Below are 15,310 nucleotides of genomic sequence, written 5' to 3' on the forward strand. Positions count from 1 at the left end.
TACAGAGTGTTGTGTGGGATGTGCTGTAGAATGAGATTGGCCTCCTCATGTCAGCTTTCTCTTTCTAGCTTCCAGTCTTTGGGGAGTTCTTTTGGAACCTCTGATGAACGCAGCCTGCCCTCCCCTGGGCCTCAGGATCCAAGCAGCAGACAGGTGAGGAGACAGAAGAGTCTGCACTGTTAGTGCTGTGAGATTGGCTGGGAGGTCGCAATCCCAAGGAAGGCTGCCCATCGGAATTATGGGACCTAGGGGAAAGTGTGATGTTGGGGGCCCTGCCACTGCCCCTTTAAAGGACCCAGACAGGTGTGTACAAAGCTGGAGGGCCATGTGCAAGAATTCTGATACTCACAGACTAAGACTTATGGTAAGCAGTGGGGCAGGGGTATGCACGGGAGCTGATGCGGGGGCTCCCCATCTTTTGTGAGGATTTGGGGCTAATTCACCCAGATGTGGAGCTGCGGTGGCTCAAGTGGTTAAGACGCTGAACTGCAGGCTGTGGAAGGTCGGTAGTTGTGCAGTTCGAGACCCGGGTGCCGCATGATGGAGTGAGCTCCCGTCTCTGGTCCCAGCTCCTGCCAACCTAGCAGTTCGAAAGCAAGAAATTGCAAGTAGATGAATAGGTACCACTTCAGTGGGAAGGTAACAGCGTTCCGTGCGCCTTGGTGTTTAGTCATGCCGGCCACATGACCACGGAAACATCTTCGGACAGCGCTGGCTCTTCGGCTTTGAAACGGAGATGAGCACCGCAAGAGTTGGATTCGACTGGCTTTCGAGCAAGGGAACCTTTACCTTTACCTTTACACTCAGATGTATCCCCCCTTCCCACTGGGCATCTGTGTACCTGGGGTTCCTTCAGGTCACTGTGCAGTCCTTTGGATAGTATTTGTACACTAGTACCAGTGTGAGTCCTGACCTGGACAGCCCAGGCTAGCCCCATCTCGTCAGATCTCAGAAGCTAAGCAGGGTTGGTCCTTGCTAGTATTTGGATGAGAGACCACCCAAAAATGCCAGGGTCATGCCGCGGAGGCAGGCAATAGCAAACCACCTCTGAACGTCTCGTGCCTTTGAAAACCCTAGAGGGTCGCCATAAGTCAGCTGCTGCTTGATGGCAAAAAACCCACAAAAAAGTGTTGTTTGTGTGATGCATCAAGCAATTCGTTTGGGAAAAGTGGCATATAGATAATTGGGGGGGCATAACCCCCCGTCTCCAAGAGCTTACAAGCTTGACAAACAGAGGAAGAAGAGAGGAAGGTGAGGAGATGCAAATGTGAGCAAATCTTCCTGGTTTGGACTTCTGTCCTTTTAGCGCCGTGGGAAAAGCACTTCAGCGGGTGAAGCTGTCGCCATCCTTGAATCTTCGTGTCTAAGAGAGCTTCACCTTCTGTTTTCTCACCGTGCACCTATTAAAGGTTTCCCTGAAGAGAGCCAGGGAGATCCAACTGCATTCTCCTATACTTCACCTTATGCTTGGAGCCAGCGTGATGTGGTGGTTGGACTAGGAGCTGGGAGATGCTGGTTCGAATCCCCACTCTGCCATCACTCCTTCTGTCAGCCTAACCTACCCCATAGGGTGGTGGAAGAGGGGAGAAAGTTATTGTATTTGCATTTGGGGAGAAAAGCAGAGTATAAATACTGATTCTCCCACTCACCCACCCCCCGGTTCTCTCCCTGTGCTTGGCATGGGAAACGTTTTCCTTGAAAGCGCATTCTGTAGTTCCTGCCTTGTCTGCTTCCCTCCTGGCCAAGGGTTTAAGCCCCTTGCTTTGCTGCTGTGACCTTGCTGCACTCTTGCACGTGTCCCTGCAGGCAGCAGCACACCTGGCTTGGGGATGTTTGCTTGTTTCTACCTGGTGTCTCCAAGCAACAGCTGGGAAGGCAGAACCAGTTTGGGGAGGTGCTGCCCGCATCCCTTGGACACAGGAGGCAGAGGAGGCCTCCCAAAAGCTCCTCTTGCCTCTCCTTGCTCTTGAGGCCTATTAAGCAGCTATTCACAGCAATCCCCCAGCCTGCCTTGGCCAGAGGGACCTGTTTGTGCCGCTAACAGGCTTCTTTGCGCATGGCTGCTGCTCTGCAGGATCCCTCGGTCCTGAGACTACTTTGCAGCGAGAGGCGAAGAAGTCGATCAACCAAGCCTTCCCTGTAATCTCAGCAACTGGGGTAAGGTTGCAGCTCTTCACAACTGCACAACGTTCTGGGTTCTGTTTCCTCTGATTTAGATTCGTATTGAATTTTTCCTTGCCGATTACACAGGAGCTTTTCACCGTTTCCCCCCCTACAGTTTCCATTTCTAAGTGTAGTTCTCAACCGCTTATTTCCAAAGGAAATGTGAGTCTGCACTCTGCTCAGCGGTTGGACATGAAGTGCCTCGCTTTTCAGTAAGGAAGGAGAGGGTCCGAAAAGCCTGTGGTGTGGAGGCCCAGGATCTATGGTTGAGGTAGCACCATGGGGCACAGGACACATGAAAAGGCCTTAGACTGAATCAGACCCTCGGTCCATTAAAGTCAGTATTGTCTACTTAGGCAGGCACAGCTCCCCAGGGTCTCAGGCAGAGGTCTTCCACATCACCTGCTGCAAGATCCTTTAACTGAAGATTCCAGGGGACTTTCTGCCTGCTGAGCAGATGCTTTGCTACTGAGCCACGGCCCCTCCCAAACGTGGAATGTGGCTTCCAATGCTGAAGCTGGTTAATCCCTACAGGTTCTGCATAGTTTCCCTTTAAAATAAGAAGGGCAAGGTTCTAGATCTTACGATAGAGAGAATTTAGAAAATGTGTGGGTAGTTCTGTGTTTTAAAGGCTTAGGAACTAGAAATATCAGGGTGGTCCCAAACTCTCAAAAGCATGTTCCCTAAGAACATTCCTCTGTATATTCCAGTTTCCTTTCATTCTTGCCCCTCTTACAAATGCAAATACTTTGACTTCCTTCCTTTTGATGAACCACAGTGCCAGGTTGTGCATTAGAACAAAGCATGCTGACCACCCTATTTGCATAATTTGAATTGCAGAATTTTGCCTTTCAAGTAGCAGAGTTGTTTGCTGATCTGTAGCCCACCCTGTTCTGAAGAGCTTGGGCAGGCAACAAATGCAAAATTGCGACAAAGCAAACAACCCTGCCTCCCTCTAGCGATAGAAATTCTTCTAATTCTTTGCCACTGAAGCCCATGTGGGTAGGTTTCAATACCTGTGAGTTGCTAAAGCCAGTTTGTAGTGGGAAGGAGTTCCATAATCAGAAGAAATGTGAGCCTCAAAGGGGGGGGAGGACTCTTGTGGCACCTTAGCCATATCTGATGTAGAGGTGAGAGTGTTCAGATGCTCTGGGAGCAGAATCCCCACCTATACGCATGCACCCCAGTGAGAAGCTCCTATGTGGAACCAGGTAACACACTCCCCAGCTGCTGGGCCTGCCTTTGTAGCTGGGTTCCCTGAGCTGGTCCTTCTGGAATGCCCACAGTCCTCCTGAGAAATTGGTTCCTCTCCTCCTATGGTCTTTGAGCCCCTTGTCTCCGTGCCCATGTGTCTTGGCATCCCCCTCTCCTGTTGCTCTTGGGCTGGTGCTGCTATTTGTTTGCTTGTTCTGGCTCCGGGGGCTGGCCTGCCTCTGTGTTTTTGCTACGTTCTGGGGCTGTTTTTCAAACCCAAATTGGGAAGCAAGGTTGGCCCCAGAGCACGGCGTTTGCCAGCTGGCACCTTGATCGCCCCAGCCCCGCAGCCCCTTGGCTTCTCGGTCATGTTTTTCTTTCCTTTCTCACATTTATTTGCTTTAGCTCTTGGCCTCCTCTGCTGGCCTCCTCCCCACCCAGTGGTTTCATCAGCGCTGGGGGCCGAGATTAAGTGCGGAGGGTGGGTTAGCTGAGACCTAGACCCGGTTGGTTCTCCCTTATCTTGTTTCCCCCAGAAAAATTCCTTAATTCCTTGAGCCAAGGCACAGAAACATCTTTAACAATTTCAGTTTCTTCATCCTCAGCCTTAAAGTTGTGTAATTCCTCAGTAGTTGTTACTTTTGTTTTCTTGATGTTCAACTATAATCCTGTTTTGGCATTAAGCTAACTGCCCTTATGGATACAGAATGGAACCTGAAGAACTTTGTTAGGTTTGGCGTCCAACCAGCCTTCTGCTGCTCCTTTAAAGTAAAGCTGCCTCCTGCTAGGTAGTCAGAACTGCTGTCTGAAAAGGCAGTAGGCCTGATTCATTCGGGCCAAACTCTGCCAGCTTCCCCTGGCCTGTCAGATTTTGCCTGGGAGGCAGGAGCAGAAGACTTCTGAAATCAAAAACTGGCAGCTCTAAACTTGATGAAGGTGCCTTGCTGGAGAGAGATTGTGTGTGTGTGGCGGTGGCGGCGATATTTAGCAGGTCTCCAACGGCTGGGAAAAATTGCTTCATTTAGCAAAAAAAAAAACACCCCAAAAACAAAACAGAATGCCATGAAGGCGTAAGTTGAGTGTCTGTGTGGGTTTAATCATCCAGTGGAGTTGGCAGAGTATGCCTGCAAGCTGGGTGGGCGCTCCAGAGCCAGGGGTTCGGTCTTTGCTTGGGAGACAACGGGGTGTTGTAAGGTCCAGCTAGGGAAACTCCTTTTGGGCCCAGCCTGGCTACCTAATGTCAGAAGGGGAAATTTACCCCTTATTCATTCTTAATGATGGAAAGGGGGGGGATGGAGATTGTGAACGGTGCTGATTAGTGGGTTTCTGTCAGGACCCCTGCACTCGGCCGCTCCCAGGCACATTTGCTTCTACTTAGGCAGGGGTTTCTCCTTTCTTCCCTCTCCAAGGCCTTTAAACAGGAGCAGATGCAATAGAGAAGAGGGAGTTGCTATTGGGCTGGCAGTGCTTGTGCCTTTCGAACAAACTACTTGGGGGTGGGGAAGAATAGGGTTGAACTGACACGTGGGTGTTGGGGTGGACAGCACTGAGTAGGTGGTAGTCCTTCTTCTGTCCAAGCACTGCTGGCTCACCATCTCAAGCGATGCTGGGTAAAGAGGGACCTCCTCCCACTCTCTGGTTTCTTCTGCATGAGCTTGGGGCAGGGTTCTCTTCAACTTGCCTGGGGCTCAGGTTGGGGTGGGAGGCAGTGGCGTCTTCCAGAAGATCTGGCTCCTCAGGGTAGTTTCAAAGATCAGTGCCACTGCTGGTAAGTAGGATTGCCAATTCCAGCTTGAAAAATTCCTGGAGATTTGGGAGTGGAGCCAGGGGACAGTGGAAATTGGGCAGGGGAAGAACCTCAGTAGCTATAACGTCACAGATTCTACCCTCCAAAGCAGCCATTTTGTCCAGGGGAGCTGACCTCTAGTCTGGAGATCAGTTGTAGTTTTGGGAGGTTTCCAGGCCCCACCTGGAGGTTGGCAGCATTACTGGTGAGAGAGATGGCAGATTAAATCTGACAGAGGTAGACAATATTTTTTCCACAGCAGTGTATTTCTCCCCCACCCCACCCCCCCGGCCACTGCCAATTCCACGGGGTGGTTTTGCCTCTAGTTTATTAAGCCAGGGAATGGGAGGAGTATAGACCTGACTCGGTACTGTATATTAGGGGTCTCCAACCTTTTTGAGCACCTTTGGAATTCTGGCACAACATGGTGGGTGCAGCCACAAAATGGCTACCAAAAATGGCTGCCACACAGGCCCATAGGGCCTGGCCCCCTAACGTTTCTTCCAGGGCCCCCATTCTGTGCCTTGGCTTCTCCTCCCCCTGAGCTTCACAGTAGCTACATGCCTGTCAGTGAAACAGGGCCTGCATAGGATTGGAGGTCCGATCTCACAAGGCCATCTCCTGGTCAAACTTAAGAGTGAGTTTTTCTTCAAAGTTCTGCAACCAGGGAGAGGTGGGTGACTCTCCCCATGTTTGCAGAAGGAATAGGTGATCCTACATGCTGGGGGAGGTGTGTGTGTGTGTTGCGACTGACAAGCGGCCTCACCAATGCTTGAGAAGACAAGGCACGGGATTCCAGCTGTGCACTCCACAGCTCTGAAGTACACTGGCTTGCAGTTAGTCGATCAGCCCCATCTGAACCACCACAGTCCAGGGCGGGGAGGAAAGAATGCGTGTAGCTCCATACAGACATATAATGGCTGGCCCCCTGAGCAAAAAATTGCCCCCCCCCCAGCAAAAAGTTGCTAGCTACGGGGCTGCTGCCACAGGAGGCAGAGCCAGCCATACAGTGACTGCTGCAGCATAACTTCAGTCACACAGTGGTGGCACCTGCTGCCAAAACAATATATTATAGAAATCTGCACAGCCAATCTGCCTTGCTGGGTCAAAGCCTCACCTTGCCCCGCCCACTTTCTAAAAACACTTGGCGGGTGCCAGAAAAGGAGTTGGCGGGTACCGTGGCTCTCACGGGCCCCGTGTTGGGGGGCCCTGCTGCGTATCTTGCAAATAAGGTGTGATGTTGGAATTCAGTGACTGGAGTGCCGCATTGTACAGCTAGGCCATACAAAACAGTTGCACAGACCTCCAATATGGATTGGGTCCACAGCACTGGGGAAGGTGGGGGGTAACTCCCCTACGCCACCATCTCCCTGACTGAAAAGACTCTCCCCCTGCGCAGCCCAGCTCAGGCAGGGGGAAAACAGTACTTGTTATGCCTGTTTTTCCTCTGCCCCCAATCTGGACTTAAAGGAGCAGGGATGAGGGGTGCTGTCTTCGGTGCTTTTTATTGCATGTTGATGACTCCACTTTGCTTTTAGTGCCTGTGATTTTATTGCTGGTTTGTACTGTGTGGTGCGCTGGCAAGACTCTTGGACTAGGATCTTGAAGAGTCCAGCTCAGATCCCTATTTTTCCATGGAAGTTTGCCGGGTTCCCTTGGGCCAATCACATAACTCTCAGTCTAACCTACCTCACAGGGTTGTTGTGAGGATAAAATGAAGCAGCGGAGAAAGATGTAAGCCATCACCCATAGCTCTTAGTCTTGTTGCTTTCCTCCCCACTGGGCTGTACCTAGTTGCCAGTAAGACAGAAAGAAGGAGATGTAAGCCATCACCCGTAGCTTGTTGCTTTCCTCCCCACTGGGCTATACCTAGTTGCCAGTAAGACAGAAAGAAGGAAATCTGAGTTTGGTTTCTCACCTTTCACCACCAACCAACTTGCATCCCTGTTAATCTGTGCCACTCTTCTCCATTAGCTGCTGGGAGACTTGAATAGACTTTAATAGAGATGGAATTATGAGCATGGGCTGCCCTCTAGTGGCTGGATTCTGCCCTGAATTCTGCAACCAAATATGCTGGTTGTGAAAGCACATCACACCTCTGGCAATCCGTGTGTCCACCTACAGGTTTTAGACCCTGGCTGCTAGAGCTCACAGTTGAGGCAAGGCAAGCGTGTGCAGACTCCCACTTGCATCCACAGGGAATAACCTCAGTATAGCATTAACCTGCTTAACTTTAGCCCAATTCAAGAGCCCATCTGTAGGCTGTGCTATCCCATAATCTGGGAAGATATTCATGGTGTTTTTTGATTTGGTGGCTGTTTTAAAAATACCTTCTGAAATTGTAGTGGCTTTTTGTGTCTGTGGCAATGTGCATTTTACTGTCCAAGCAAGTCACTGGGGTTGTGTGAGTTGCCATGGGGTACTGTGTCTGAGACAGAGGCAGGCGAGTCTGGGGCTCAGGCTGCTGTGTGCCACAGTTGCATAAAAGCATGGGGAAAGTGCAAAATGTAGAGCTGGAAGACATAAGTTGATTTCCAGATAATCTCTGTGCCGTTTTTTAAAAAATCAAGTGATGCTTGAGGCATGCTAAATTGTTGAAAGGAGCAAAGATTATGAATAAGCCTTCCAGTAGTTTTGAGCCAAAGCTTCAGTACCCTTCAGTGCTTCTTGACCCTCCTTTAGGAATAATCCCCTCCATGGCTATTTTTCTAAATCTATAAAATGTACAGAAATGTAACTTCTGTAGGGGTGGGGCACAAAACTTGTATTGCCTCAATAGACAATATTTGTTTTGTTTTCTAGCATGAAGTACACACAGCCGTGGCTATGTCTCCTATTCCAGGGGGGAAACACAGGCTGTGCGGCAACTCCCTGTTCTGTAGAACAGGCACTTAGAATACTGGATGGCCAACAAACGTCTCAGAGACTGAGTGAAGTTTACTGGGGTCAGTGAAAGTTACACACAGACAGTGTAGCTGGAAGAGTTTGCAGAATCAGGCTCTTGGGAGTGGGGGACAAGAGTTCACACGTCTGAACGCCATGCCCAGCAATGAGGCAAGCAGCTCAGTGTAAGTGTAGCATTTTCTGTCTGTCGTTTCCCACTACATAAAAGAGAGTGGTACTGTGTCTCTTTCCCAGGTTTGTACTTGTTCCTTTCCTGCAGAATCTTTCTTTACACCCTGTTTTGTTTTCCCCCTGTGCCTGCTGCTATAGCAGCGGAGGTCTTTCAGCACCTCCAGCGGGTCTCCCATTCCAGTCTTGTCTCCGCTGAACGGTTCTCCATCCCCAGGAGCATATTCACTCTGCAACCTTTGGGAACTGAAGAAGGAACAGGACAGGAGCTTCCCCTGCAACCACAGACGTTACAGGTAACCCGTGTAGCCAAGTGGCTGAGCAGGAGCACTTAAGCCCAGTCCAACCTTGAACATAAAGGGGCTGCGTACAAAATTAAAAGAGCCTCCCAGCTCTGTGAAGGGTGCTTTGAGCTCTTTGGAGGACTGAGTCATCGCAGTGACGTCCCCACCTCCTTTCTTGACACAGGGTAGGGCTGCCCAAACTTGTGCCTGACGTTGTGTGGCCTTTTAAAGCCATCTCTGTTGCCTTGAGGAACTGGGCAGGGCAAGGGTTAATCATTCAGAGCGGCTGCTGAGCTGAAGCCCGGAGGCCGGGCAGGTCTGGGCGTCATGTGTAGGGAGGGTGTTCCACCAGTGGGGGGGGGGGGGGGGGGGGGCCTCCCAGAGGAGGAGGAGGAAGAAAGTCATTCAGGTGAGAGGGTAGCGGGATTCGTCACGACTAGGCCTCCCAGAGGAGGAGGAGGAAGAAAGTCATTCAGGTGAGAGGGTAGCGGGATTCGTCACTGGAGGCCGATAACTTGGTCACTCTTAGAGGAGCTGCTTTAGCAGAAACCACCTGACGTGCTCCCTCCGTGCGCTTCCTGGAGGTCTGGCTCTCTTGAGACTTGGAAGGGACAGTGCTGTGAGAGAGGCCCTCTCACTTGGGTGGGTTTGTTTGGGATTCCAGTCCAGGGAGGTTGCAATCCGATAGCTTGGATTGTCTGCTTCAGCATCACGAATCCTGATAAGCGACTTTAATTTTTCTTTTTATGATTGGCTTCTTTACTCTGTGGTAGGACGGAGGGCCAAAAGAATTAGAGATCGATCGATCTGTCTGTCTGTCTGTCTGTCTATCTGTCTATCTAGTACTGCTCATCCAGCTATCGCCTTAAGCAGAAATTAGAACCAAGGAAAATATTTTAAAAGCTCTTACTCAGTATTATTTCTCTTCTATTTGATTATTGCGCCTATGAATTTTGCCACTGAGAGGGTGACATGATAGCAGCCATGACTCCTCACGGAAAATATGTTAAAAGCTCTTACTCAGTATTATTTCTCTTCTATTTGATTATTGCGCCTATGAATTTTGCCACTGAGAGGGTGACATGATAGTAGCCATGACTCCTGGGGAATTAGAGTTTTGTCATTAATAAAATGGAAAGGGGGGGAAACAAAGTTTCGCTGAGGTTGTGGCTGGGGAGGCCTTTATGTGTGGGTAATTGTCACTTTCTGAAATGGCCCTCCTCCGGGAGTAAGAGAAGCCACTTGTGGATGCCTTGCAAGCCTTAGATAGAAGGGGAGACATCTGTTCACTCGATTCTACCTGTCAAGTCCTCTGAAGTCTCACCTCTCATGTCAGTCCTCTGAAGTGTCTTTTCTAGAAGCACTTATACTGAGAGTCCCGGGGGGGGGGCTCAGCTCTCCCGGTCGCACCCCTCCTTTCAGGCTCTCCTGAAGGATGCTTGTGATGGAAGACTGGTTTGTCCTGTCCTCCTGGATACAAAAGTTACAGGTAGCCTCCCTTTCCCAATTCTCATTTCTTCTCTCTTTGTCTCTCCCCAGTCTGGATTCAGACCCAGCCATGCGTCGTTTGGAAGGGGACTCTGAAGTTTACAAGATGATGCAGGAAAACCGTGAAACCCGGGCCCAGCCACGGCAGTCGAGCACTTTCCGTTTGCTCCAAGTAGCCCTGGAGCAGGATGAAAAAGGTAAGAGAAATGAGTGGGAAGGGAGGCCGCAATTCAGTGGCGGAGCAGGGAGAGGGTCAGCATTGTGTACTGACTGACAGCTGCTCTCAAGGTGGAGGTTCTTCACAATACTTACTGCCTGATCCTTTTAACTGGAGAAGCCGGAGGCTGAACCAGGGAAGGGACCTTTTGCATGTGAAGCAGATGCTCTCCCACTGAGCCACAGCCCCTCCCCTGTAATGGAGCTGTCATTGTGCAATGCCGTTCTGGTGGTCTACCAACCCCACACTCTTCGACCATCAGCCCAGACAAGATTCCAAAGATGTGTTGCGGTAGTTGTCTTAGTGTGAGGCAAGGAAAGATCAAAGGAATATGGGCAGGGCTGCAAACGTTGATTAGCAGATTAAACAAATAAAGCTTTTAATTTAAAGCAAACTTTAATTGCTAGTTCTGTGAGTTAAGGAAATGTCTTGTTTACTTTTGGAGGCTAGCTTGATTTGTATACGTCTGTTATAATAGGGTTTTTTTTTAATGACTAAGTTTGCCTTGCCCATCAAACAATATGGGGAAGCCTACAATTTAATGTACCGAGGCTATCTTGCACTTCCTGCAATATCTTTGGAAAAGATCACCGTGGAGGAGTTTTGATAAGATGCATATTTGAACTCAATGTAATTGAACGTGATTCATCAGTGAAAGGCAAGATCATTAGGCGTGGTTGACTGACAGCCCTGCTCCTGTCTCCTAATGTGCTTTCTTTGTTACTTCTGGCAGAGGGCACCGTGAGTCACTACCCCAGCCAGCTGTCTCCCAGCACTCACAAGCCGGTCAGCAGTTCTGTAGCAGGCACCCAGAAGCTGCATGTGTGTGAGAAATGCGGCGGCAGCATCACGTGAGTGTCGCTGATCCTTGGTGAGGGAGTCTGCACTGGGAGGAAGCAGATGGGGACTGGAGAAAGGCCTCTCCTGAGAGTGATGCTCTGGCAGGATGGGGGCTGGCTCTGCTGTTCCCCAGGGCTGTAGGCGGCAAAGAAGGCTCTCCCCTTTTGTAGAAGAAAAAGCTGTAAGCAGCTGCGCTGGCCCATGCAAAATCCAGAACAAGAAACAAAACCCGTGTGTCATACCTTTTATTGTATGTGTGTTATGTGCTTTCAAGTCACTTCTGACTTACGGTAGCACTGTGAATTAATGACTTCCAAAATTTTCTATCATTAACAGCCTTGCTCAGGTCTTGGAAACTGAGGGCCCTTGTGTCTTCCTGGATTGAGTCAGTGCATCTCATGTTGGGTCTTCCTCTTTTCCTGCTGCCTTTAATGTTTCCGAGCATTATTGTCTCTTCCAGTGACTCTTGTCTTCTCATAATGTGACCAAAGTAGGATAGCCTCCGTTTAGTTGTTTTAGCTTTTAGGGGGAGTTCACACTTGATTTGATCTAGAACCCACTTGTTTGTCTTTTTGGTGGTGCACAGTGTCCATAAAAGTCTCCTCCAACACCGCATTTCAAATGAACCTTTTGTTAGGGCCAACCAAAATACCACAGAGCATTTTGTAAGCTCTTAATCAGGCCAGATGTTACAGAAGTTTAAAAAGCAAATTGTCCACGTCAAGATCTTAAGACCCTGCCTTGCCGATTTCTTTGGCATTCAAAAACTGTTTGAGTGCCATTCTGGTTTTACTAAACTCTGTTTTTTCAGAGGAGATGATGCTCCTTCGTTTGTTGCTTCTTGCCATAGTGCAAGTCCTGCAATCTAACACCTGCAGCAATTAAACTAGAGGCTGTGAGAATATCAGCATCTAACACCAAAGGCTGGCAAAACGAGGTCTTTGGCCTGTGAAATTTAGTTTTTTTCTTCCTTCATGTTTAAACTTTCAAAACATCTAGCCTGATTTATTTGTGTGGTTTTTTAAAAAATTAATTAAAACATTTATATCTTGCCTTTCCTCATGGTTCAAGGTGGCTTCTGGGGTGATGAAGAGTTCTGATGAGCTCGAAAGCTTGCACAATGTTTTTGTGGCATTTTAGTTGGCCTGAATAAAACATATTACACAGATTTCATCCCCTTTGTGCCTTCACCTTGCTAGTATGATAACCTATGTAGGAAGTAGGTTATGTATCGCCATCTGGTGGACAGATAGGAGATCTGCACTTTGGCATTTGGCAGGCCCACAACGTGCCATTGGCAATCTGTAATTAATTTCATGGTTGGTAAAACAGCAAGAGAGTCACAATGGAAAGAACACTAAATAACGGTTGTTTGGCGGGGGAAGAGATGGTTGCCACACAAACATGCAGTGGTGTGTGTTTAGTAGTAATCTACTGTTTATTTATGCAAGCACGTTGATTTTAATATTTCATTATTGTTTGCATTTGAATCCCCTTCCTTACTTTGGAGTTGTCCCATTATTCCTCACAACAACACTGAGCCTAGGTTAGTCTGAGAAAGGGTGACTGGGCCAAGGTTTTGTGCTAAGGATCTGAACCTGGGCCTCCCGGATCCAAACCTAAAACTCTGGGGCTGCTTCTACCCAGAGAAGCCTCGTTGTGTAGCTCTTGTTGCAACAGAATGTCCACACAACGGTTTTCTCACATTTTCTTTCAGTCAGCTCCCTGTGGTTGCTGTCCCCACTGCCACCACTGGAGGCCTTTTAAAAAAAATAGGCGATTGCTATAGCAGAAATTCTCAGGTTGAAAAAAATCCTCAGTTTTTATTTTTTTTAAAGTAAGTCTCTAGCCTCTTCGTTGCAGAGATACGACAGGCACTGGCAGAAGAGGCAGAAAGGGCCAGCCATCCCCATCCTCCTCCCCACGGCAGCCTCCTCCTGACTCTCACAGCTTTGAGTCCACAGAATAAACTTTCCCGGGGTCAGAAAGGTGCCCTGCCCTTAATAGGCGCTGCAAAGGGCGTGTGTCTGTGAAGTTAGTGTTTAAGTCACTGTGGCTTTTAGCACCAAGGTGGCTTCCACATGGGAAAGGTTCTCCATGTTGCTTTAATTGCCCGGTATGCGTGTCAGTGACAGAGCTCCCTCCCACACATGGGAATGTTCTACACACTTTCCTCTATCACTTTTCCCTTTGGTGCATGCTCTGCAGTAACTCTGTGTTGGCTCTCTGGGATCATGGCTGCTCTGGAGACTCACTACTCTCTTTTGTTGTTGTTCATACATGTGCTATAGCCATTCACAAGACTGTTATAGTGATTTAGTTTGGAAACCCAGATAGAGAAAAACCTCAACACGGAAGCAGCCTGTGATGATTTTTCTCTTAAATTAGTTCTCTTAAATGGCTAAAATGGCATGAGAGGTTTCTATACCTTTGCTGGGCACTGCCCACACATTTCCAAGATCTTTTCCACTTTCCTGAAAGACTGAGAGCCTTTTTTCTAAAATAATAAAGCCAAGCTTTGCCAGGGCATTAATATTTCTTTTCTTCACCAAGTACCGATCGCATTTCTGTGATGGACTCTAATTTCTCTCTGTCTGTGTCACATCTGTGTAGGCCTCCCATTTACCTGCCGAGTGTGGGGAATTACCTGCCCCCAGCCAGTGTTCCCTCTAAGCTGAGTTAGCGTGAGCTAGCTCACAGTTTTTGAGCCTCCGGCTCATGCATCTTTGTCTTCGCTCAGGAAGGATGGCTCCAGAGCAAGCTAATCTATGCAGGAGCCAAATGGCTTGCTCACAACTTGAATGCCAGCAGCTCACAAAGTAGAATATTTGCTCACAAGACTCCACATCTTAGAGGGAACATTGCCCCCAGCCCCTGAGGAATTGAGGAGCGGGGGGGGGATTGCTCCCATATATTGAGACTCTAGGAATTCCCCCTAGTTTCTGCGGTAAAGACCGTAGAGACTCTGGGAGGTGTCCCAAGAGTGATATCGCATCCTTCTCAGGCACGGCCCCCCCTAAATCTCCAGCATTTGCCAAGGTAGTCTGTGTCCCATTACACCGACCTTATATTTTGTTGTCTCTTGCAGAAACCAAGCAGTGAGGATCCAGGAGAACCGCTACCGCCATCCCTCCTGCTATACCTGCACTGATTGTGGCCTTAATCTGAAGATGCGTGGCCATTTCTGGGTGGGCGAAGAGATGTTCTGTGAGAAGCATGCTCGCCAGCGCTACCAGGGGCCAGGAGTGACCAGCCCTGCCACTGCAGTCTATTCCCAGTCCTAAAATGTATCCAAGCACACGAGCGCTTCCTCCAGAGGCTCCCTGGGTCTCTTCCAACAGGCTCTTCTCCTGCACCATCTCAGCCAATCGGGGGGCGGGGTGTCTCTTCCCCAGCCCCTTTCTGTGACGTGGTTAGTGCCTTCTGCCAGTGGAGATCCATCCAGGAAAGGGAGCTTCCAGTACAAAGCAGAAGGGCTCATGGATCTTGGGAATAGGGCTTGCATTTCACCAGTAGAAAATGAACTGTACCACTTGCTTTCAGTTGGCAGGTTCTTAGCCTGTCTCTTAGAAGGGCAGTTTCCGTGTAGCACCAGCATGTTCGTGTTTGGCATTTGGTGGCTTTGGAGGGATGGGAAACGACCAAGGTTCTGACACGTGCCCCTCTTGAGGATCCCTTAAGGGCCATGCTGTGGGATGCAGGGGGCCCTTGGCCGCATCACCACTCCTCTTTGCATGCCAGGGGTGAATTCCAGGTGTCTCTTGCCAGCTACACTCTCACCCACGCCGAAGGCAGTGTTGCTCCCTTTTGTGTCTCGAGCACCTCTTTGTCACCGCGGCTGCCAGCATCGTTGCATCCCTGTAGGAAATGGAGAAGTGAAGGGTGGGGGGAGTCCCTAAAGCACCCAGGTATGGGGCAGCTTTGAATATTGTCTCTGTAAAGCTTCTCTAAGATCTCTATGTAAAATGTAATATATATATATGTATATGTATAAATTACTTGCCCTGTGCCTTTGCTTTGTGAAAACAAAGAGCAGTAGAAACATTTTTTTTCAATCTTTTCTCATCACATTTTTGGGCTCCTAGGAGCACAGCTCTGTACCCTGCCAGTCAGGGGCACATGATGAGTTTTCTTGGCAGCCTGCGGGGGGAGTTCTTCGGAACGGTAAACGCCTTGAACATTCAGGGCGGGTCGGCTTCTGGATTCTTCCAGATATTTCTAGGGAGAGTGTGAGGAATTGTCAAAATTGCAGAAAGAGTGGAGGGG

At 49.2% G+C, this 15,310-nt stretch overlaps 1 protein-coding gene across 3 annotated transcripts in view; it reads left to right on the forward strand.

Moving 5' to 3' along the window:
• The window catches only part of PDLIM2 (PDZ and LIM domain 2 (mystique)), a 53,977-nt gene extending 38,929 nt beyond the window's left edge, over positions 1-15,048 (forward strand). For 2 of the 3 annotated variants that reach the window (XM_015414203.1, XM_015414205.1), the window contains exons 6-10: positions 69-153; positions 8,357-8,511; positions 10,039-10,184; positions 10,938-11,055; positions 14,133-15,048. In XM_015414203.1, the coding sequence (XP_015269689.1) occupies positions 69-153; positions 8,357-8,511; positions 10,039-10,184; positions 10,938-11,055; positions 14,133-14,328 (700 nt within the window). In that variant the 3' untranslated portion in view covers positions 14,329-15,048. The remainder of the gene's footprint in view (positions 1-68; positions 154-8,356; positions 8,512-10,038; positions 10,185-10,937; positions 11,056-14,132) is intronic. The other variant, XM_015414204.1, reaches the window with a different exon arrangement.
• Positions 15,049-15,310: the final 262 nt, after the last annotated feature.

Source organism: Gekko japonicus, unplaced genomic scaffold (assembly GCF_001447785.1).
Source record: "Gekko japonicus isolate JY-2015 unplaced genomic scaffold, Gekko_japonicus_V1.1 scaffold9, whole genome shotgun sequence".
NCBI lineage: Eukaryota > Metazoa > Chordata > Lepidosauria > Squamata > Gekkonidae > Gekko > Gekko japonicus.